The sequence below is a fragment of the Indicator indicator genome, chromosome Z, assembly GCF_027791375.1.
Source record: "Indicator indicator isolate 239-I01 chromosome Z, UM_Iind_1.1, whole genome shotgun sequence".
In the NCBI taxonomy this organism is placed as follows: domain Eukaryota; kingdom Metazoa; phylum Chordata; class Aves; order Piciformes; family Indicatoridae; genus Indicator; species Indicator indicator.
In genome coordinates, this window is record NC_072053.1 from 5,407,442 (window position 1) to 5,429,859 (window position 22,418).

At 39.3% G+C, this 22,418-nt stretch overlaps 1 protein-coding gene across 1 annotated transcript in view; it reads left to right on the forward strand.

Annotated features, from left to right (window-relative positions):
* Positions 1-22,418, forward strand: part of EDIL3 (EGF like repeats and discoidin domains 3) — a 329,191-nt gene that overhangs the window by 248,529 nt on the left and 58,244 nt on the right. Inside the window, exons 8-9 of the mRNA XM_054397697.1 lie at positions 14,745-14,900; positions 15,955-16,099. Of these exons, the coding sequence (XP_054253672.1) occupies positions 14,745-14,900; positions 15,955-16,099 (301 nt within the window). The remainder of the gene's footprint in view (positions 1-14,744; positions 14,901-15,954; positions 16,100-22,418) is intronic.

Consider the following 22,418-nt stretch of genomic DNA (forward strand, 5'->3'; position numbering starts at 1 on the left):
ATCAGTATGGTTACCAATTGTTTTTTAAATAAGGTATTCAAATATTTAACTTTATTTCTGTGAGAAAGAGGAGGATTCATTTACAAAGGAGTTGGACTGCTTAGTTTGGTTGCAGAATCAAAAAATTGGAAATAAAATTGGCTCAGGTTGAGTAGTTAGATTTTTCCTCCAGAATTTATTGCATACAAAAATATCCAAAATATTTAGTTTGAGGATTTATTTCCTCTCCAAATAATTCATCCCTTTCATCTTTTTGTGTTTTTCTTGAATGAAATTTTGAATCTCAAACATTATTTCGAAATGGAACAGCTAGATGTCTTATTTAGAACATATGAAAATATTCTTATTCTAGCAGTCTTCTCATTTCTTCTCTAAATTACTTTTCTGAAACAATATGATAAAGTTTTGAGATAAAACAATTTGATGGAAAAGGTGTCTGACCTCTAATTGGTAATTTAAGTATATTAGTATTTTATTCCAAAATAAAATGCATCAAGTTTATTTACTTCCCTTCTTAGTGCGTCTGTTTCAAATACTGTTTGCCTTTTTTTTTCCTTTTAAAATATATTTGTACAATTTTAAGAAAATGTCTTGAAACTCTGAGTAAACAGACTTCCTGTAGATACTCTTAAAAAAATGGTGACCTGTGATGCAAAGGGATCTTCCCCAGCAGATTCAAGGTAAAATTTTTACCAAGCCCCAGTATAATTCAAAATTTTTAGCTCAATTAAGCACAGTTAGAGCCACAAAAATGTAATTTTCATAAAGCTTGTTCCCAAAGCAAAAATCAGAAAGGCTAATTAGGGACCAACACATTAGGCATCCCATGAAAAGCATGGAAGTGTCCCACACCTCAGTAAGTGTCCATAGTCAACATGCTGCCTGGGTTATGGCAATGTTCATCCATACAAAAGGGAGCATCATGATCTTCCTTAAGTGTTACGTATGCACAGCATTCATCAAAAACATATCTGAGGACTAAATAATGTTTTGATGTGTTCTTGGATACGTTGTTTGCATCAACATAGTTTAAAATCAGTGGAGTAAGGTCAGAATTGTGCAGTACAGTGATAAAGACACTCATTTTGAGAGTACCTCAATTCTATTTCTTATTCTAGAAACCATGTTGATACTTTTTAAAGTGATTCCCAAGAGCCATTTCCTATGTTTTCTTTTTAAGTCTAAATATATTGGAATAATATTCCTGGTAATAGAATGCATTTATGGATTAGTTTGACTTTTTTTTTACCAAAGTGTCTCCAACACCAGCTCTGGTTTTATTCCCACCTCTGGTGCTCAGCCTCACATCTTGGGTGTCTGCAGTCCCTAATACTGGCATAGGTAATTGTGTGTCTATGAATCATAACTACTGTGGCACACAAAATTGTACTTATGATGAAAATTTTCGAAGTTCTGTGACTCTTATCCCCAGGCTGGAATCAATAAAGTGTTGAGGTTTTTTCTCAAAAAAGGCAAGGGAAAAAATTAGCAGCTTCCACATCAAGAAATTCCAAAGAGCAAGTATACACCAGGTGATAGCTATTTGCTAATAAAATGATAAAACCTAAAATACACAGAGGTCTTGCAGAACATTCATTCCAACATCTGTTAGTGAGAGCTCTAAGCAAACTACCATCTGTTAAACCATTCACTTTGTCAAAGTTCATTTCCTCATTCATGAGTACTGTTGTATCAGCTTCCAAAAATAGCTGTCATCATACATTAAATATTTAATATTACTTAATATAGCTCTCAGCTTAGTATAATGTGGCCAAATGAACCTTACGAAACACAGTCTCAGAGTCATCATGTAAGGTGACTCAAACTGTATAGAAAGACATAATAAACTAAGTTACATGTTTTTAAAAATGTTAAAACTGCAATTTTTTACCAATAATCCAAAATTTGACTTAATATCAAAGGAGGATTGCCTTGGGGATACTGAGAACTGGCAGCAAGTACCTTGTCAGGGGAAGATTGACTCTAATAACAAAAATGCAGTTGGATTCTCTCAAGACTATCCCACACAGGACCTTTGAACTGCAGGAATTAGAAGAGATCTTCAGCTAGTCCAAATCTGCGATAAACTCAGACTTCAGTGAACTCAATACCTGTGTCTGCTAACTGCAGGCATCCCTCAACATCTACACATTTAGCTTGTGGGCTAAAAATGTAATTTATGTGCTCACAACAGCCAAGAAAACAAAAGGACTGGGAGCCTCTTTCTTAGTGTAATCATCCAGATACTCCCTGGTGTCCCATATCTTGGCATCTATTCGCTATCATCATATATCTCCTACTTTCACTCTTGGTATACACAAACACCCACGCACACACATATTCAAAGAACTTCTGATCAAGGTTTCAGACACACAAATGCAGTCAGTTCAGAATTAGCATCCCCTTGGCAACTAAAACTTGATACTGTTATGAACACTATCCATAACATGCTCTGTCAGCCTGTGTGCCAGCTTCCCTTAATTACTCCATGTGACATGGCTGAACAACTGAAGTAACAGTGCTTCTAAACAAATCATTTCATGCATCTGTAACACTATCTGTTTTAACTCCATGGTTTTTCACATTTGCCATCCTGATATTAAAGGCAATCAAACCAGCAAGTGATGATACACCAAAATGAGCAAATGTGTGTCTGTTTTTTTTGCATCAGTAGTCAGTTTCAAGTGGAGAGATGCCCTAGCACCTATGTAGTGTGTCACCAACTGTTATGGAGTGATATGTGGGCATCATGGCCCTCCTGTGGAGATGGCAGCATCTAGATCTGTAAGATGATACTATTCTGATACGTGATAGTCAAACAAGTCATATTTTATGCTGTAAACACTCACTTTCAAACCCACAAAGCATAACAGTCCTCATAGTTGCTCTTCTTCTAGGGCTTGACTTCTACCAAAAAAACACAAGCAACAAAAACAAAAAAAACAACAAACCGTTTCATGACAGCTAAAGTTCAGGAAATAAAGTTCAAAAAAAGTAAAATTGCATGCCAATATATTAAGATTTTTGTGTGTGTGTGCATCATACAGAGGCATGTATATATACTTACCTCTGTGTCAATGGGCCCAGACCTGTACATATATACAGAGCTCATGTCTGCATAGGTAAGTGCAGAAGAATCTGCAATAGAGAGGGAGGGACAGCTCCCACTGTGGAGAAACCTCCATGTTTCTCCAGAATTTTGCAGATGATAAAGAAAAGTTACTGGATTATGTAGGCTGTTGGGAGTACAGGAAGTCACCAATACCATGGTACTAGAGCAGAAAATAAGATCTAAATTTAACCCATACTCCTTGACATAAGAGAACAACTTTGTATGGTCTCAAACAATGTGTGGCAGTACCTGACCTGAATAGACAGGGCAATGGCTTTTGATGTCTTTCAACAACTTCCTTTCTGGAACTCCTGGCTAGAACTGTTCCTGACAGCTTAACAATGGGAAGAGGAGGTGGAATTCTTTCTTTCCTTCCTCTAAAACACTGCAGCTGCACCATGGAAGAGTCTGTGTTAGGCATTTAACTGGAGGGGCCTCCTTTTTGAATTGGGGAGGCCACCCCATGTCCAAAGGGTATAAAAAGATGAAGGGTGTAAAAGGACTGCAACCTCTTGGGCCCAGGTGCTACATCTACCACAGAAAACTTGCTGGATGTACACCGACCACCAAAGAACTTGAACTAATCCCATGAACAGGTCACTGGATCTAAGGGTGATGATGTGCTTCTTTATTAATTATCTCACTGTCTCCTTTTTCCTCCCATTTCCCTCTCATCTAACCAAGTGTCTTTAAGGCACAAGTGACCAAGAGCTTTCCAGAACACTCACTGAATCAGATAAACAAAACTCATCAGCTATTTAGTTTTGGTTCACCTTAATTTACTGCAAGGCATTTTTTGGATCTAGCACAACGTAGGGCTGGCTTCAGACACCAGGTCATGATGCTTGACTTCCCCTGAAAATTATGACATGCCATCTCCAAGACCAAGTCCCATGGACTTTTAAAAATTAGGAATGTATTTTACTCTTGTGTTTTCACAAAGTTTTTATTCCGTAAGTGGTTAAGATAAAGAGACATTGTTCAAACCCTGAGTCTTTCTCTCAGAGTTTTCATATTTGGACGGTTTTTACTTTGTTTTTAATCTAATCTATTCTGAAGAAAAATGCAGAGAGAACTGAAATGACAGGAAAGTCTCACTAAAAGTTTTTGCATTTATATATTTGTCTATTAATTCTTAATTTAAATAGGTAATGAAAAACTTGAGCATGTTTGTTATGATTCAACCAGCATTCTGCCAATATCTTAAAGTTCAGGAGGGATTAATCCTTCGAGCATCCATGGGTGGAGAAATCATTTGATTGCTATAGCCTTTTCAGCAGTCATAAAGCCATATGTCCCTTGTGTGCTTACTGATCTACCTCTATACTCCACTAATGTCCATCTGAAACCTTGGTACCTACACAACCAGTCTCACACCAACCAACAGCTTATTCTCAAAGCTGACAGTATGTAGGAAAGATTGCTTTCATGTACTGCTATTTTCCCTTTCTCCCACAAATTTTGTCATGACATGAACAGTTTCCCTAATTATGGGCAGCATTATCAGAAGTCAAAAATCCTAGGTGCAGCTGGAACATTAATGTTCTTTGGTTCCTCTATAAAGTGACAGCTCAAAAACTCGACAATGTATCTGCAGATACACGGGAAGAACAAAAGGATGATATGGTCACCCAAATAAGCAGCATAAAGTTGTGGCTGCCACGCTCATTGGAAAAGAAAGCTTTAAGTAGATACATGATGATTAGGTTTACCTTGACCAAGGAAGAAAAGGGGTCAAGATGTGTATTTTATAATAAATGTTATAAAAATTGACATAGTCAATTTTTGATGACCACAGTCATCAACATGATTTCTGTAGATGAACTGCATTAAGAAAAAGACAAGGTAGTGAAGTATGGTTGAGAAGTATTCTCTGCACAGGTTGCTTGTGCACATTTTTATAGCACTATTGTCTCTTACTGGATTTCTTCTGGTGTAGGAGCTAAGTAGCTTTATTTTCTCAGTGTATTGAAATAAGCTGGGGATACACAATGACAACAAAACCGAATCAGGAATTTCAGAGTGCTAGAGAAGTCTGATCTCCTTTATTTTCTCTGCTAATTCACTTTTTGCTTTAGCTCTCATCTTTCACTGGATGCGTTTGATTCCAGATTTAGCTTCAATATTCAAAACTAATGCAGGGATTTTTTTTTTTCATCTTGACATCAGAATCATCATTTTCTTGCACACTTCCTTTCTATTTAACATTTCTTGCCATGATAGCATAGGAGGGAGAGAAAGCCGACTGAACTCAAAGTAGAAATTCTTCCCAATTGTCCTTGATGAGCTTGAAGGCATGATGTATTTGCTACCAATTTTCACCACAGTGTATCTACCAAAATGTTTTAAAAACAAATGGAAAGAAAGTACCTTTGATATTTGCAAAGGGCACATTGAGAATTTTCCCTGAGTACATTTTCATGGTGATTTTAATATTGTACCTTTTGAATTTACTTCTTTTCCCTAAAGAAGATGCTTTTCATGTAGGGTTAAAAGAAAAGCAGATGTTTATTTCTGTGACCTGAGTCTAACATCCTATCTGCTAACTTCTACGAGTTATTGATCAAAGCTGTTTTACAAGTGGAAATACATATAGACATTTTCTGTGACATTTTTATTTACACATTCTTTGACTGATACTTTAAGAAGTGTTCTAGACATTTTGGGGAAGTTCTTTCCGGGAGACATTAGCATGCCAAAGACAGGAAGTATATTCACAAGTTCAGAGTATATGCAGGAATTAATGACAGCAATAAATGACCTTAGTATTTCTTAGCTGACCTTAAATTGCCGGTAGCTTATGCCCATTGAATCGATACTTTTTAAATGAGATGAAATTCTACAGAGCCATAAGCCTCTGAACAATGTGAGATTGATTATGGACCTCTTCTTGAGAGGACAGTTTAAACTTGCCAATATTTGAATAATTCATACCACCCAGTCGATGGCATTTATAACAACAACCTTTGGGACTAAAATAATGCCTTAATAATAAGAATAAACAGACCAGGAAAGTTTTTAGTCTGTCTAAATACGTAAACTCCCTGAGGCATAAAATTTCTCAACAAAAGCCAAATGAAATGAGTGCTTTTTGGTAATATTCATAAGGTATGTTCCTTTGTATTAACATTATATGGGCCTAAGTATTTATGTTTTCCATGTAGACAGAGTTTAATCTATATTCTGATCTTTTCACAGAAAGGCAAATTAACTTACTGGGCCAGATTCTATCTCTGATTCAATATGCCTAACTTGAAGCATTGCAAATGTGATGAGTTATTTTTAGAGGTTTGGTTGTGGCTGAAAATGCAGGCAAGTCCTGCAAGGCATGCTTGGTGCTACCGTAATGTATGATAGGATGGTGGGGCACTTTGGAAGCAGGGAGTACTGGGAAGATGAGTTTGAAGATAAACTAACAGGAAAGTTGTAAAGAGACATTTCTGGATCTGAGAAACGAAAAAGGGATCAGAAAAAGTGAAGTATGCAATGGCTTTTTCTGCAAGGTACAATCCCACAATCAAGTTGGGAATTATTGTTTGTAAAGTGTTAGTACTCCTAGACTGTCACAACTATAAGATCACAGGATCACAAAATCACAGAATCACAGAATGTTAGAGGTTGGAAGGGATCTCTAGGGATCGTTGAGTTAACCTCAAAATATGTTGATAAAAGACATTGGCTTTTATCTATGTAATAAACCCCCCTCCAGAAAAGTAGCAGCAGCTACCATGGGTAAATCACTGTGTTACCTAATCTGAATGCTAGTTAAAACATATTAATGCTGCTATGCTGCCTGTATTAATGCTCTCAACTAAATCTGGAGAAGCTCTGCTGACAGTGCTGATTAGGAGAGTAACAAAAAGCCACAGACAGGCACACTATATGAGTACCTTACATCCGAGCGCCAGTAATGTTTTCCAACAAGAAAGATAATAGTAACTGACCTTCTCCAACCTTCCTGCATCTCATCACATGCTGAGCCCTGCTCTGCAGCTTCTTTCTCTTGATGTGACATCAGGGTCAGCTAGCAATGTTCATTCATGTTCAGGGCGTGCTGCACTTGGGGGCAGAAAAGGAAACATGGGAGGGAACTTTCAGAATCACTAAACTTTCCAGTATTGAGGGAATCATGTCAGGTTACTGCTTTCCTGTGTTTACTGCAAACATTTCCATTGATAAGTGTTCCTATTTTTCATCAGAAAATGTTTCTGTGGGTGATTTCTGTCTAGCTTTATCAGAATTATGACTTCTTAAAAGAGGACAAAAAAATTAAATTTCAATCCTTCGAAAACTGATGAAATCAGCAGGGAAGGGTTGCTGTAATAAATCTTCAAATGTCAGTGTAACCTTGGTCCTTATTCAACCCTCTTTTCATATGACTAATAGTATTAGTAAAAAAAAGACATGCTAGGAAAGATGGAGAATTATTTATAGCAATGCTGTTGTATCTCATAGCTGAAACAGGTAAACACCATAGCTCTCCATAAACTGCACTACTGTTTATGGGTGAAGGCTCATGTAAAACTACATTTCCAGTCTCAAAGATCCAGTGTTTCTTGAAGGTTTTAATCTGAACGTTTATTGGGAGCTTGTTCTTAAGGAATACTTCAGACAAACATGTTCTGTATGAAATATTAATGGTGTTATTGCTAATAGTGTAATAAAAAATAAGGGGAATATGGTTATGTATTCTGGCCAGGGAGCATTGTGTACTGTGTCTTCCTAAAGTCGGCCCATCTTCTTATACCTTTTCTTCTCTCCTATATGTACTAATGTAGATGAGATGGACGTGACTAATCTTTTATCATTTTTGTCAAGTATATATCTTCTGCATACTAAATATATTAATATTTGATCACAAATTGAAGAGGGATATGAATTCAGTCCACTAGTCCTGTCCCTAATCTCAGCTGTTCTGTTTCACTGACATATGACTCTATTTTTTTTTTTTCCTACCATTCTGAGGTTTTCTTAAGCATGCTCAGAAATTATTTGGGGTCTTTGTTTTGTGGAGCCCTTTGGACTGTTTCTGGAAAAGAAGTGTGGAGCAGTTCCTTCAGTGTTGTGGAATGACATTTACACCCTAAAAGTGAAGCTGCACACATGGCATGCGGGCTTGCAGGGCTTGTTTTGAATTGCCTTTGAAAAGGATTTACTCTGTATTCTACAAGAACTCATAAAATTACCTTGTTCATATTACCATTTTCTCTTGGGAAAAATACTGTTTTTCATTTGTTTTATTTCATTTCTGATACAGATTTTTTTGAGTTCCAGTACATCTTGACTGGTTATGTCTTCATCAGTGTAGACAGCAGAACAATTTAGCATCCTAAACCAGATTTGTGGGAGTCATTGCAGTCAAAAACATTATTACATCAACAAAAATTGTTTACCAGATAATTACTGCTAAAGAATCAGCAAGGAGAGACAGAAAAATACCATGCTGGTTACTTTTTCCCCTCCTTTTGAAAGAGGCCATGACTCTATAACCTGCTGTGATGATAAAAGTGGTATAATCACGGAGTTAGGATGATTGTGGTTGTTGAAAGGAACAAGGTTAAAGACATTTCAAGCACTACTGGGAAATTTTTTTTAAGTAATAGAGCTGATTTTATTCTCCAGCTTTTGGGCATAGACCATGCTCAAAGGAGCACACCTCAAGTGAATTTCCACTTGCATAGTTTTGGCTATATGACATAGTATAGAAGGAACCAAGTGAGCAGCAGTGCATGAATTCAGCCTCCAACAGTGTATGAAGCACTGACTCACCACTCTCAACTAACTTGAGCTGGCTACTATGTCTGTGCTCTAGCTAAGTTCTTCACAGTATCAGCACTGTAACTTTGTTTCTTCCACCATATACTGTGTTGATATAATCTGTTTGTTGTAGCATAAGTTTTAAATGAATTGATGTCAGACTACTGGCTTGCTTTTACATGCAGTTTTACCTGAGTGATTCACTGTTCATCAGTTATTATAGGCCCAGAAATTTTTCTCATTGAAATATAAATCCTGTTTGAGGCAGACACCATTACAGAATAACAGAATTATAAGGGTTGGAAGGGACCTCTGGAGATCACCTAGTCCAATCCTCCCACCAGAGCAGGACGTGTCAAGGCAGGATTTGAATTACCCAAGTTGTATGAAATGCTTCATCCCATGAAGATATAAAGCAACAGACATCCTTGGATCTGCTTGTGAATGTCACAGAAAAGTCCCTGACTGATTTTGAGTGAACTCTATGAATTAGGTATCTTGGAAGTTGCTAGACTCAGCTGCCCCGTTTATGAGGCCGAACACGGCTCCAGACAGGAGAAAAGTAGGTAGGACTGCTAGAATCATAAAATCACAGAATCACAGGATGTTAGGGATTGTAAGGGACCTGCCAAAGCAGGATCACCTAGGGCAGACCACACAGAAACACATCCAGACAGGTTTTGAAAGTCTTCAGAGGAGGAGAGGCTATGACCTCTCTGGGCAACCCTCTCCAGTGCTCTGTCACCCTCACCATAAAAAAGTGTCTCCTTGTGTTGTGCTGGAACGTCCTGTGTGCCCATTGTTCCTTGTCCTATTTGGCACCACTGGAAAGAGATTCGCACCCTCATCTTGACATCCAACTCTCAGATATTTATAGATGTTGATAAGATTCCCTCTCAGCCTTCTCTTTTCCACAATAAACAGCCCCGGTTCTCTCAGTCTTTTTTTCATAGCAGAGATGTACCAGTCCTCCAATAATCCTTTTAGCTTTCTGATGGATTCTCTCCAGCAGGTCTCTGTCTCTCTTAAACTGGGGGGCCCAAAACTGGGCACAGTATTCCAGGTGTGGTCTCAGCAGGGCAGAGTAGAGGGGGAGAATACCCTTAAACCTGCTGGATACACTTTTCTTAATGTACCCCACATTACCATTGGCCCTCTTAGTCACAAGGGCTCATTGCTGTGCCATGGATACCTTGCTGTCTGCTAGGACTCAAAAATCATTCTCCATGGAGCTGCTTTTCAGCAGGACAATCCCTAGTCTGTGCTGGAGTTATTCCTCCCTAAATGCAGGACTCTGTGCTTGTTTTTATCAAATTTCATGAGATTCCCCTTTGACCAACTCTCCAGCCTGTCCAGATCTCGGCAGCACAGCATTCCAGGGTGTCAGCCGCCCCCCACCCCAATTCCATATCAACAATGAACTTGCTGTGGGTGGACTCGATACCCCTCATCCAGATCATTGATGAAGATACTGAACAAAAATGGACCCAGTACTGATCCCTGAGAAACACCGCTGTCAGGTGTTTTATCACTCAAAAGTGTTTGCATTTCCTCACATTTCCATGCAACTATTCTCTTCTTACAAGGTCTTCACCATGCATTAATACTGGAGTTACCAAGATAAATCCTTCAAAATAGTATTGAACTTGTCCTTGTTTTTTTTTTTTCTTAGTTAATCTAGATAAGTATAACGGGTCTTCTATAACTCACTAAATATATTACTTTTTTAGAAAGGCATGTTAAACTCTTGTGTTTATTCTGGTGACTTTCACCTCTTTGTTTATCTGAAAACACAGTCACCCATGTAATTAGAAAACATAATATTCTGTCCTAGATCTGAATCCACAAAGCAGAACTTCCTAAGCTGTATTTCTTCACAACAGCCAAACACCTTTGCAAATGCTTTCAGTACTAAAAGAGATAGTTCACATTTTATGTGGGCAACTTTGCTTCCAACTAAACTACATTAAGTAAGAAAGATTTCAGACCCTACTTCATTGTAGTCATAGCACAATTGTAATATTTTTAATTTTGATAAGCTCTGATTTGAAAAATTTAAAGCATATATAAGACAAAAAGGAACAACTTTTTCCTGGTCTATCTGTATGCACCAAATGCAGCTTCTGCTGGTGTGATGTTAGCCCCATGGGTATTTTGTATGTAAGCAAGCTGCAGGGATGTGAAAGTGTTTTCTTTCTCCTCTTCATTTGGATTTTCCTGCAAACATTGACAGAAGATGTAGGCCTAATTGCAAAACACAATATCCTGGTTTTATTTCCTGTGTTATATCGAGCTCAATAATGCTTAAAGCTAAAGCTCAGTTTGTGACTCAGAGTATGAATAGTGATCAAGAAAGCCTTTAAAAGGAAGGATTATGTCTCTTCAAACAAAGAACTGAATAAAATTATATATTTTATACATATAGATACCCAGATAAGGATATAGAACAAGCTGGTATATACTGGAAAAAAAAATCAAACAGCTCCTGAAACTCAGGTTAAACAATATGTATATTAAATAACTATTTATAAAATGATTTTTTTCTTATGATAATTTGACCAAATCTTTACTTCTTTCAGTATGGCTTTTCTTTATTTCAAATTAGAGTTTCAGCTATAGTATTAAATTGTTTGACAGATTACTTTTGGGTGGGGTATTTTCGTTGTTATTTTGCTTCTTGACAAGCAGTGGTTGATGTGCTGTTCATCAGAGGTGGAGGATGGAGCATGGAAAGGAGCCAGTGTGGGAATGCAACATCCACTGGTTAATGCCATGATTTTGTTTGAAGCTACTCCTTCTGAGTAAACAGGGGGAAAAAATAGTCCACATAAATTCTCATCCAACAAACCTTTCTGAGATTATCATATGAAAAAAGAAAATATGACTCAATGGGGACAAAGCTGAAAGAATAGTAAGCATGTGTATAACTGTGTTGAATACAATTTGTTTGGTCTATTATATCTTCTTTTTCCCAAATAGGGAAGTGTGCAGATATTACAGGTCAGTATATGCAAAAGGCAAATAAGCAGTGGCTGGTTGCCTGGTTTATGTCTGACTGCAATTTCTAACAATTTTATACATCTATGAAAAATTCTTTTACTTTCCTGCTTATTAATATCCTTAAATTCCACATGGCTTCAATGGGACTAAGCCTTTAAAACACCAGTTGTTATTCTAAAGTTATATGAGTGTTTATTATCTTCTTATAGGGAGAACCATGGTAAAACTATTCTCAAATTTCTTTTGCCTCAAGGAGAAAAATACAGAAAGCCAAACTATATGAGATAAGTAGCAGAGAAATAGCTAGAGTAGCTCACAAAACAGCCTCTTTCCCATTAGATATGCAGTACAATGCTAAAATACTGAAGTCTGATCATCTCACATCCTTAATAGTGGCTAGATTATCACAGTGTCACAGTATATATCAGAGGTTGGAAGGAACCTCAAGAGAACATCAGGTCCAATCCCCCTGCCAGAGCAGGATCTCTGGGTAGTCTGCACAGGAATGCATCCAGGTGGGTTTTGAAAATCTCCAGAGGAGATTCCACAACCTCCCTGGGCAGCCTGTGCCAGTGCTCTGTCACGCTCACTGTAAAGAAGTTTCTCCTCATGTTGAGGTGAAATCTATGTTCTCGTTTGAACCCCTTGTTCTTTGTCTTATCACTGTGAACCACTGAAAAGAGCCTGGCCCCCTCCACTTGACACCCACCCCTCACATATTTACAGACATTGATCAGATCCCCTCTCAGTCTCCTCCAGACTAAACAACCCCAGGGATCTCAGTCTCTCTTCACAGGGAAGATGCTCAAGTACCCTAATCATCCTCCTGTTACCAGCTGAGTGAAAATCTTGAGACCATGCTGTAAAGAGTAAAAGGATTAAAGTACTTGGGCATCAGATACTTGACCTGTATCTGATTCCCTGTATTGCTGTCCTGGGGCTACTATCCCAAATGGTAAGTTTTGTACAAGCTCTACTAACTGGAGAGCGGAGATAAGATATGCTAACCCAGTTTAATGTATTATTTACATTGTCCCAGTTGTTTACTCTCTAGTATTTCCATTGACTTCTTTTTATCACACATCTGCCTGCACCTTCATGCGATTCTCACAGTATGACAGCTCTTTGCTAAGCTTCATTTGATGCAAAAGTCACAGATTTCTGCTGCCTACCAGTAAGAGGGTGGAAGTGGAAGTGCCACAGATTGCTTTACGATTGACTTCCTTGCAGGGACAAGGCTGACAATGTTGGCATTGCTTGTCTTGAACATCACACTCTAAATTCTATGAGAATTTTCCACATCATAGATGAATAAAAACCAAGTTAAAGTTGTGTGAATATCATTGAACTCTTCCACACATCTTCATTTCATACTTCAAGATATTGAGCTCAATGTGTAAAGGCACATGAAAGAAGGTTTATATCCATTGATAGCCACTCGTATTTTGCTATTAACTTTTGGGAATGGCATTTAAGTCTTGATCTTTAGATATATGAATTTCCAGTGAGAATCAATGAATTTGATTTTTTTTCCTTTTTTTATTTGCTTTACAGAACATTCACGTGTTTTTAGCTTCACAAAGAAATTTCATGAAATTGCAGTTTGGCTTCTAATAGAGCAGAAGAATCAGTTTTTGGTAAATCATCACAGTGTTGCATTTCCTTTCTAGGAAGGAAATATATAACAGTAGTCCTATATACCAGTAATATGTTATATCTCTGTAGTGCACTGGTAATGTACTCCCAAGCTAGGGGCAGGTGTGAATCTGTTAGAGGGTAGGAGGGCTCTGTAGAGGGACCTTATCAGGCTGGATAGATAGACAGAGTCTGAGGCCATGAGATTCAACACATCTAAGTGCCACGTCCTACACATTGGCCACAACAACCTCATGCAGAGCTGCAGGTTGGGGACAGAGTGGCTGGAGAGCAGCCAGGCAGAAAGGGACCTGGGGGTACTGGTTGACAGTAGGCTGAACATGAGCCAGCAGTGTGCGCAGGTGGCCAAGAAGGCCAATGGCATCCTGGCCTGTATCAGGAATAGTGTGGCCAGCAGGAGCAGGGAAGTCATTCTGCCCTGTACTCAGCACTGGTTAGGCCACACCTTGAGTACTGTGTCCAGTTCTGGGCTCCTCAATTCAAGAAAGATGTTGAGTTGCTTGAAGGTGTCCAGAGAAGGGCAACCAAGCTGGAACACAAGCCCTATGAGGAGAGGCTGAGGGAGCTGGGGGTGTTTAGCCTGGAGAAGAGGAGGCTCAGGGGAGACCTTATTGCTGTCTACAACTACCTGAAAGGAGGCTGTATCCAGGTGGGGGTTGGTCTCTTCTCCCAGGCAACCAGGAGCAGAACAAGAAGACACAGTCCTCTGTGTAGCAAGTTGTGTAGGGGGAAGTTTAGGCTTGATCTTAGAAAGAAGTTCTTCACAGAGTGATCTGCCTTTGGAATGGGCTGCCCAGGGAGGTGGTGGTGTCAACATCCCTGCAGGTGTTTAAGACAAGACTGGATGAGGCACTTAGTGCCATGGTCTAGTTGGTTAGATAGAGTTGGGTGATCGGTTGTTCTTGATGATCTTGGAGTTCTCTTCCCAGGTGGTTGATTCTGTGATTTTACTATATACCAATAAAAAATGCATGTGTACACATATGTGTAAAGACGTTAGTACAGCCTTTTGGTTTGGACTTCTTTTTTTAAACTATTTATGTGTGTGTGTGCATGAAATTAATGAAAGTTAAAAGAAATTAATCCAAGTGTAAAGACAGTAATTTAAATGGTACAGCTGTATATTTTTCATTTCAGCCATTAAAAATTGAAAAAAAATGAAAGTAACCTAGATTATGTTCTTCATATGTTTAGAAGTAACATTGTATTGTTATTTCAGATAAACCTACAGAAGAAGATGAGAGTCACTGGAGTTATAACTCAAGGTGCCAAGAGGATTGGAAGTCCAGAATATGTAAAATCTTACAAAATTGCATACAGTAATGATGGGAAGTCGTGGACGATGTACAAAGTAAAAGGCACAAATGAAGATATGGTAAGATCAATCCATCTGTGTATGAATACATGTTATGGTTTAGCAGCCTTCAGGAGGATGAGGTATCTGTAGTAATAATTGCCTGACGCTATGATACAGGTTGCGTTGTTATTATTTTTCTCTGAAAAACACTCTGTCAATAAATTTGCACTTCTGTCTGCTAAGGATTTCTTATACTTTAATTGATGGTTGTATAAATACTGTGTCCCAAGGCTACAATAATCCTGTTTATTACACTTAACTGATTTTCATTTTAATTAGTTTACCAGTAATTACTCATTACTCTGTTTAGAAATTAGTTTCATTGCATTAGCAGATTAGTGTTAACCCTTGACAGCACAGAACCCATGCTAATCTCTGTACTGCACAAACAATATGATCCAGTGGGAAGTGTGTTTACTGTTTGTAGTTACCACTTATTTTTTGTAGAGTTGTGCATTCAAAACAGCAAAAATCCTTTTACTGTGTAAGCCAAGATAGAGCTAAGGCACTTTGCAGCCTTAGACATAGTTTCTCAATTAGGAAATTAAAATGTTGTGTGAAGATGCATATAATGAGGGAAGAAAAAAAAAGTACAATCATATCTGGTTAGAGTGAGGAGTGAATAGAAGAATGCTTATAGCTCCCCGTGCAAACAATGGAAGGTTATAGTGCACTTCAGTGGGAGCTGGTTCAGGTTCTTGAAGTAGAGTGAAAAAATAAATGTCAATCAGCGTAAATAATTGCTGGGTAAATTGAATTGAGACTATTTAATACACTAATTAGAAAAGACTACATAATTTAGTTGCATTAGTAGCTTCATTTTCTAGGCTTGACATAGTAGAAGTCCTGATTCAGTGCAGGTGGCAAATACATGCCAATACCAGAGAATATTTTGCTAAAACCTTGTATGTTGAGCACTGGAAGTGATGGAAACAGCCTCTGTTTGGGAAAAGCTTGCAGATATACGTGCTGGGACTCTCAGAACGATGCAGATACCTGTGAGATATGGGAATGAACTGAACCTCCATTAACCCTGCTGGCACATTTTCATGGGTATGTCGTCTTGTCACAGGTGTTTCGTGGAAATGTGGACAATAACACCCCATATGCTAACTCCTTCACCCCTCCAATCAAGTCTCAGTACATACGGCTGTATCCTCAGGTGTGCAGAAGACACTGCACTTTGAGAATGGAACTCCTTGGCTGTGAACTGTCAGGTGGGTTGCCTGCCATCATCACCCCTCTGAAGGCAGCTGTCAAGCAGCACATTTTTGTTCCTGACGTCTAAATCATGTGCAGTTTATTCCTTACAAAATGCAGTTGTCGAGCTTGAGTTTGTCCAGACTTACCCTCTTTTGTGTGCATTGTGTAAGCAGCAAGATGTGCTTAAATGATGTGACAAAGGGCCTTGCAGTCAGGGCAGTAATAGTAAGGTAATGTGGTTTGAAGCCAGTAACACTGGGTAAATTTTTCTGTACATATTGGCCTCCAGTTATCTGTAACCTCAAAATGTCACTTGAAGCAGTTTTAATCATAGACTCATAGGATTGCTTTGTTTGGAAAAGGATTCTAAGATCATCAAGTCCAACCGTTGACCTAACACCACCACAGCCATTAAAGCACGTCCCAAAATGCTATGTCTACATGCTTCTTGAAAACCTTCAGGGATGGTGACTCTCCCACCTCTGTGGGAAACCTATTCCAATGCCTGAACACTCTTGCAATGAAGAATTTTTTCCTAATATCCAATCTAAACCTTGCCTGGCACAATTTCAGTCCATTTCCTCCCATTACCTGATGCTGAAGAGAAAAGACCAACCTCCATCTTACTGCAACCTCCTTTCACATAGTTCTAGAAAGCAATGAGGTTTCCCCTCAGCTTCCTCAGTTCTCTCAGCCATTCCTCATAAGACTTTTTCTTTAGACTCTTCACCAGCTTTGTATCAGTATAGGTTGGGGACTGACGTGTTGGAAAGAAGTGAAGAGGTTAAGAACCTGGGGCTCCTAGTGGATGGAAGGCTGACCATGAGCCAGCAATATGCTTTTATGGCAATATGCTCATTCTGGATTTATGAGAAGGGGTGTGGTTATTAGGTCAAGAGGGGTACTCCTCCCCCTCTAATCTGCCCTGGTAAGACTGCATCTGGAATACTGTGTCCAGTTCTGGGCCCCTCAGTTCAAGAAGGACCTCAGGGAATTTCTTGAAAGAGTCCAGGGCAGAATCAGAAAAATGATTAAGGGAGTGGAACATCTCCTTATGAGGAGTGACTGAGGGAGCTGAGTATCTTTAGCTTGAAGAAGACGAGACTAAGAGGTGACCTCATTAATGTTTCTAAATATGTAAAGGGTAAGTGCCGAGAGGATTGAGCCAGGCTCTTCTCAGTCATGCCCAATGACAGGACAAGGGGCAGTGGGTGGAAGCTGAGGCATAGGAACTTCCATGGAAACAGAAGGAAAAATGTTTTTCCTGTGAGGGTGAGGGAACACTGGAACAGGCTGCCCAGGGGGGTTGTGGAGTCTCCTTCTCTGGAGATATTCAAAACCTGCCTGGATGAGTTCCTGTGTGATCAGGTATAGGTGATCCTGCTCTGGCAGGGGGGGTGGACTAGATGCTCTTTCGAGGTCCCTTCCAGCCCCTAACATTCTGTGATTCTGTGATTCCTTGCCTTTCTCTGGACACACTCCAGCACCTTAATGTTTTTCTTGGAGGGGCCCAAAACTGAACAGAGTATTCGAGGTTCAGCCTCACCCATGTCAAGTAAAGAGGCATGACCACTTCCCTACTCTAGCTTGCCACACTATTCCTGATAAAGGCCAGGATGGTGTTGGCCTTCTTGGCCACCTGAACACATTGCTGGCTCATGTTCACACAGCTGTCAACCAGCACCCCCAGGTCCTTTTCTGCTGGGCAACTTTTCAGCCACTCTACTCTAATCTGTTGTGTTGCATGGGGTTGTCCCATACTGATCAAAGTGCAGGACCTGGCACTTGTCTTTGTTTAACATCATAAAACTGCCCTCTGCTCATCCATCCAGCCTGTCCACATCTCTTTGCAGAGCCTCACAATCCTCATAGATCAACACTCCCACCCAGTTTTGTGTCAACAGCTGTCAGGACTCCTAATGTCTATGAAGACAAGAATCTCTATCTCAGCACAGCTCAAACTAAGCACTGAAAACAGTTTCTGAGAGCCAAAGCTGTTTCTGCAGGGCCATGCAGCAGAAGTAGGCATCAAACCTGATTTAAGTAATTTCTTCTGACTGCTGGGGGACCATAGTGATTGTGCTGTATGATATCCTCAGAGGGGCAAGGGTGCTTCAGCTGTGATTGAGGACTGCTCAAAGTGTAGTAAGAGATAATTTTGCTGGCCTGTTTTAGTCAAGATTTCAGCTTAGGTTTGTTTTGTGGGTTTCTAGCAGAAACATGGATTGCATCTCATAGAAAAAAAGTAAATGAACAAGACAAGCCAATGTAAGCCCCTCTTAAGGGTTGTAGTACCAGAAGTTTCAGCTTGTAAATGTAAAGCCTGACCTCTAGCCACTTTCTGCAAGAACCATGTTCCCTTATAAATTCAGTAAAGCACGTAAGTTTTTTACCTTTTTCAAGAGAAAAACTTTTTACCAGAGGGAGCACCCCACTGAATTAATTTAAGAATTATTTTTATGTGGCCTTCTGATTATTGTACAAACAGTAGTCATCCCGTCTGAAGTTAAATAATTCTCAGTCCTCTAGTGGCATCAAAACCAGAATCAGAAATGAAAAGTTAACGCATTGATCTCACTGTAGCCTTTTCCCAATATAGATAGATTTGAAGGTAAATAGAAAATTCTGTCTAGCTGCTTTAATCTATTAGATTTATTTGATTTTTTTTTTCTTTTTCTGTTGTCCATTTCTGAAACCACAATTTAGAGTAAGTCTTTGCCAGAATGACCAGGAGTTGTTTTGCTCAAAGAGCTGTGACAGCTACCTAAGTGAGTTCATTTCAGTGGTCTCCTAACATTTTCAAGGTCATAACGTAGAACTGCAAGCAGCCAAGGCTCAGCAGAACAGTTTCAGTCTTACTGAAGAAAGAGTATAATTATACATAACAGCAGATTAATTCACTCTAATTCCAGGTGGTCTGTCCTAGGCAGAAAAATGATAGCATCACAGAATCATAGAACAGCTTAGGCTGCAAAATACCTTAGATACCATATAATCCAAACTCCCTGCCATGTACAGGGACACCTCTCAACTAGATCAGGTTACTCAAGGCCCCATCCAACCTGACTTTGAACATCTCCAGGGAGGGGACCTCTCTGGGTGACCCCTTCCAGATGGAATACTTTGAGAAGTATTGCTTCTCTAGCAAGTTCTGGTGCTAGAGAAGAGTCACTACAGAAGGGAGGAAGACTGTCTTCTAGCACTAGATCATCGTAAAAACTAATTATTGGTTAGGACAAACTTCAGCAAAATGTTCAATACAATCTGCTCGAGGCTTATAAACAGCTTTATTTATTGGGACCTGTGGTCAGATCATATTGAAAATCGTGATCATTTCTTGTGGAGTCGACAATCAGTAAATTAGGCATTTATTTTCTTTGCCTTATCATCCTGCCTTACTTGTGTTTTGCACATCCCTGTGTTAGAAATTCCCTTGGCTTCATAGAATATTAATGTGAGAGGAGAAACAGATCATAGATACTGTTTATTAGAATGCCTTTATTCATTAATCTGTTTTTAATAGTGGCATCAAGCTGTTGGCTTTAAAAACAGGTAAATGTCCACACAACACAGTCACTTACTCGTACAAATACTCCCACACTAAAACATCTGCCTTAGCAAGCTCTGCCTTCCACATACTCCACGTCATACATTGTTGATGTTCTTGTATGCTGATGGCTGTGTACCAGCTCAGAAAATTCTTGGTGTTCTAAGTTTGACAGTTCTTGCAGAGGGATGCTGGAACTTAACCATCCTTGTGAGAGCCATAGAATTTTCTGAGTATGTAACTTTCTTCTTTCTTCATTTTACTCGCTGGTAACTATTTCTCTATCTTAACACTAATTATAGGTGTCACTCACACAAACTGCCAATGAAGGGACATTGTAGCATTTTCATCTAATAGAATCATAGAATCATAGAGCTGTTGAGCTTGGAAAAGAGTCTTAAGATCATCAAGTCCAGCTCCTAGTCTTAAGCTTGATCCAACCACTACTGCTAAGCCACAGTCACTAAACCATTTCCCTAAGTACATCCAAGCTCATCCATCTTTTAAATACCTTCACGGATGGTGACTCCACCACTTCACTGGGCCTGTTGCAACAGTTGGTAAATCTTCTGAATAAATTTTTCCTAACTTGAACCTCCCCTGACACAGCTCAAGGCCATAAATACTATGTTCTCCTCCACTTGCTCATCTTCAACACTGTTTAATCAGGAAAGTAATCCTATGTTAATTAGCAGGAAGAAAGCTTTTTAAATACCTTGATTTACAGAAAATAAAAATATCATGGTTATTAATTAAAACAGAATTACCTTTGCCCTCAAATAATTGACCTATGCTGCTTTTTTTTTAATACTACATGAAAGGGGAAGGATAACTGCACCAGTACAGGTGACGGGTTGACCTGCTTGTAAACACCTCTGCAGGGAAGTGCTTGTGGACAGCAAGTTCACCAAAATGTGCCAAGAAGCCAGTTGTATTCTGGGGTGCACTAAGAGTGTGGCCAGCAGGTCAAGGGACATTCACCTCCCACTCTGCTCTGTCCTGGTGCAACTGCATCTACAGTGTTGTGCCCAGTTCTGCGAACCCCAGTTCAAGAGGGACAGAGAACTACTGGAGAGAGTCCAACAGAGAGCCAGAAAAAAAGATGAGGAAAGTGGAGCATCCCTCTGATGATGAAAGGCTGAGAGACCTGGGACTTTTTAGCCTAGAAAAGAGCAGACTGAGAAGGGATCTTCTTCATATATATATTTATATTTAAAGGGTGGAGATCATAAAGGTGGGGCTGAGCTCTTCTCGATGCTGCCCAGTGATAGGACAACAGGCAATTGGTAGAAACACATGAGGTTTCACTTAAACATAAGGAAAACTGAAGGTTCTGGAGCACTGGAACAAGCTTCCCAGAGAGGTTGTGGAGTCTACACTGGGGTCACAATCTTGCTCTGGACAAACCTGCTTTAGCAGCAGAGTCGTACTTCAGAGGCCTCTTCCAACCTTATGTGATTGTCTGATTCTCTGAATTCTGACCCAAGAGGCATGTAGAAATTTACTGTAGATTCATTTCTGGTTTTGTTTCCACTGCATTTAATATTTACCATTTACTCTGAGCTTTCTTGAAAGAAGAGGTAGGTGACACAGGACACGGACTGCAGAGTGTAATATTTTTCCCTCAGAAGGGTTATCAGGGAATAACTTGTGTGTGCACTCTCAATACCAAGCTGCTAATTCACTCATTCTCATTATTCCACTAGTCCCATTTCACTGAGCTAGACCAAAATAGAAATAACTACAAACTTATAACTAGATAGGTTTAAACATATAGAATTATGAGATACCATTTATAACAGCTGGTGACATTCAAAGCATTTCAAACATTTTGACTTAAAATGCTCCACAAAGCATAGCCATAAGTATGTCTCTATCAGCTCTCACTAGCTTTAACAAGTTGTGAAAATGGGAAGGGAGATTGAATCCTTTTGCACAGGTGTTGCAAAGCAAAGCTAAATATACAGTGCAGTGAACAAGAAATATACTGGGGAGTCAGAAGTATTGTTATAAATACACTTCTAGGTGGCATTGCTACCTACAGACACAAAGTTGTGTACTATTTTGATGATTCTGTTCTTTGCGCTCTAGGTTATAGCTTGCCTATCAAAATAAACAGTCATTATCTTCTGGTATTGAAGCAGAGTGCTATAGAAGCTGGGAAGTGCCTGAGTCTACTGTTGCTCTCTGTGACACAACCCTAAGACATTGTATACTACCCATGTGAATCACACTCACCTCTCCTGGATCTCATTCCTATTCTCACTTTCTCCTGTTACTTTAATAACAGCCTTCCTCCTCCCTTCCTAACAGCAGTGGAGAAGGAAGGCAAGTGTAAAATCCCATTAATGCATGCACGCATGCACAGAGACACAAGCAGACACATCTGTTGTTTCATAAATCAATAATAATACTCAGAAAAGGCAGAGCTATTTTTGATGGATTTGACCAGCACAGAAAACCAGTTTTGACAACCTGTGGTTTTGTGTCAGGAACCTCCTTCTGATGCCTCTGATGAAACATTCCTGCTGACAGCCCTTGTGATCCTGGAGTGATACTTCAGAATTGAATAATAAGCAAAGTCCTTCTCTAAAGAAACAGAAAAATCACTGTCATATGTGCTATCAGTTGCTCCCTCCTACTCCCTGAAAAATTGTTTTGTTGTTTTTTTGAACTAGGCAATTCATCCTGCAGACTCCATTTGTGCATTGAGAGTCAGTTCTGAGAGGTTGGGGGTTTTCTTAAAAACTAACTCTGTTTCCTGTTCATTTTATAATTTAACATGA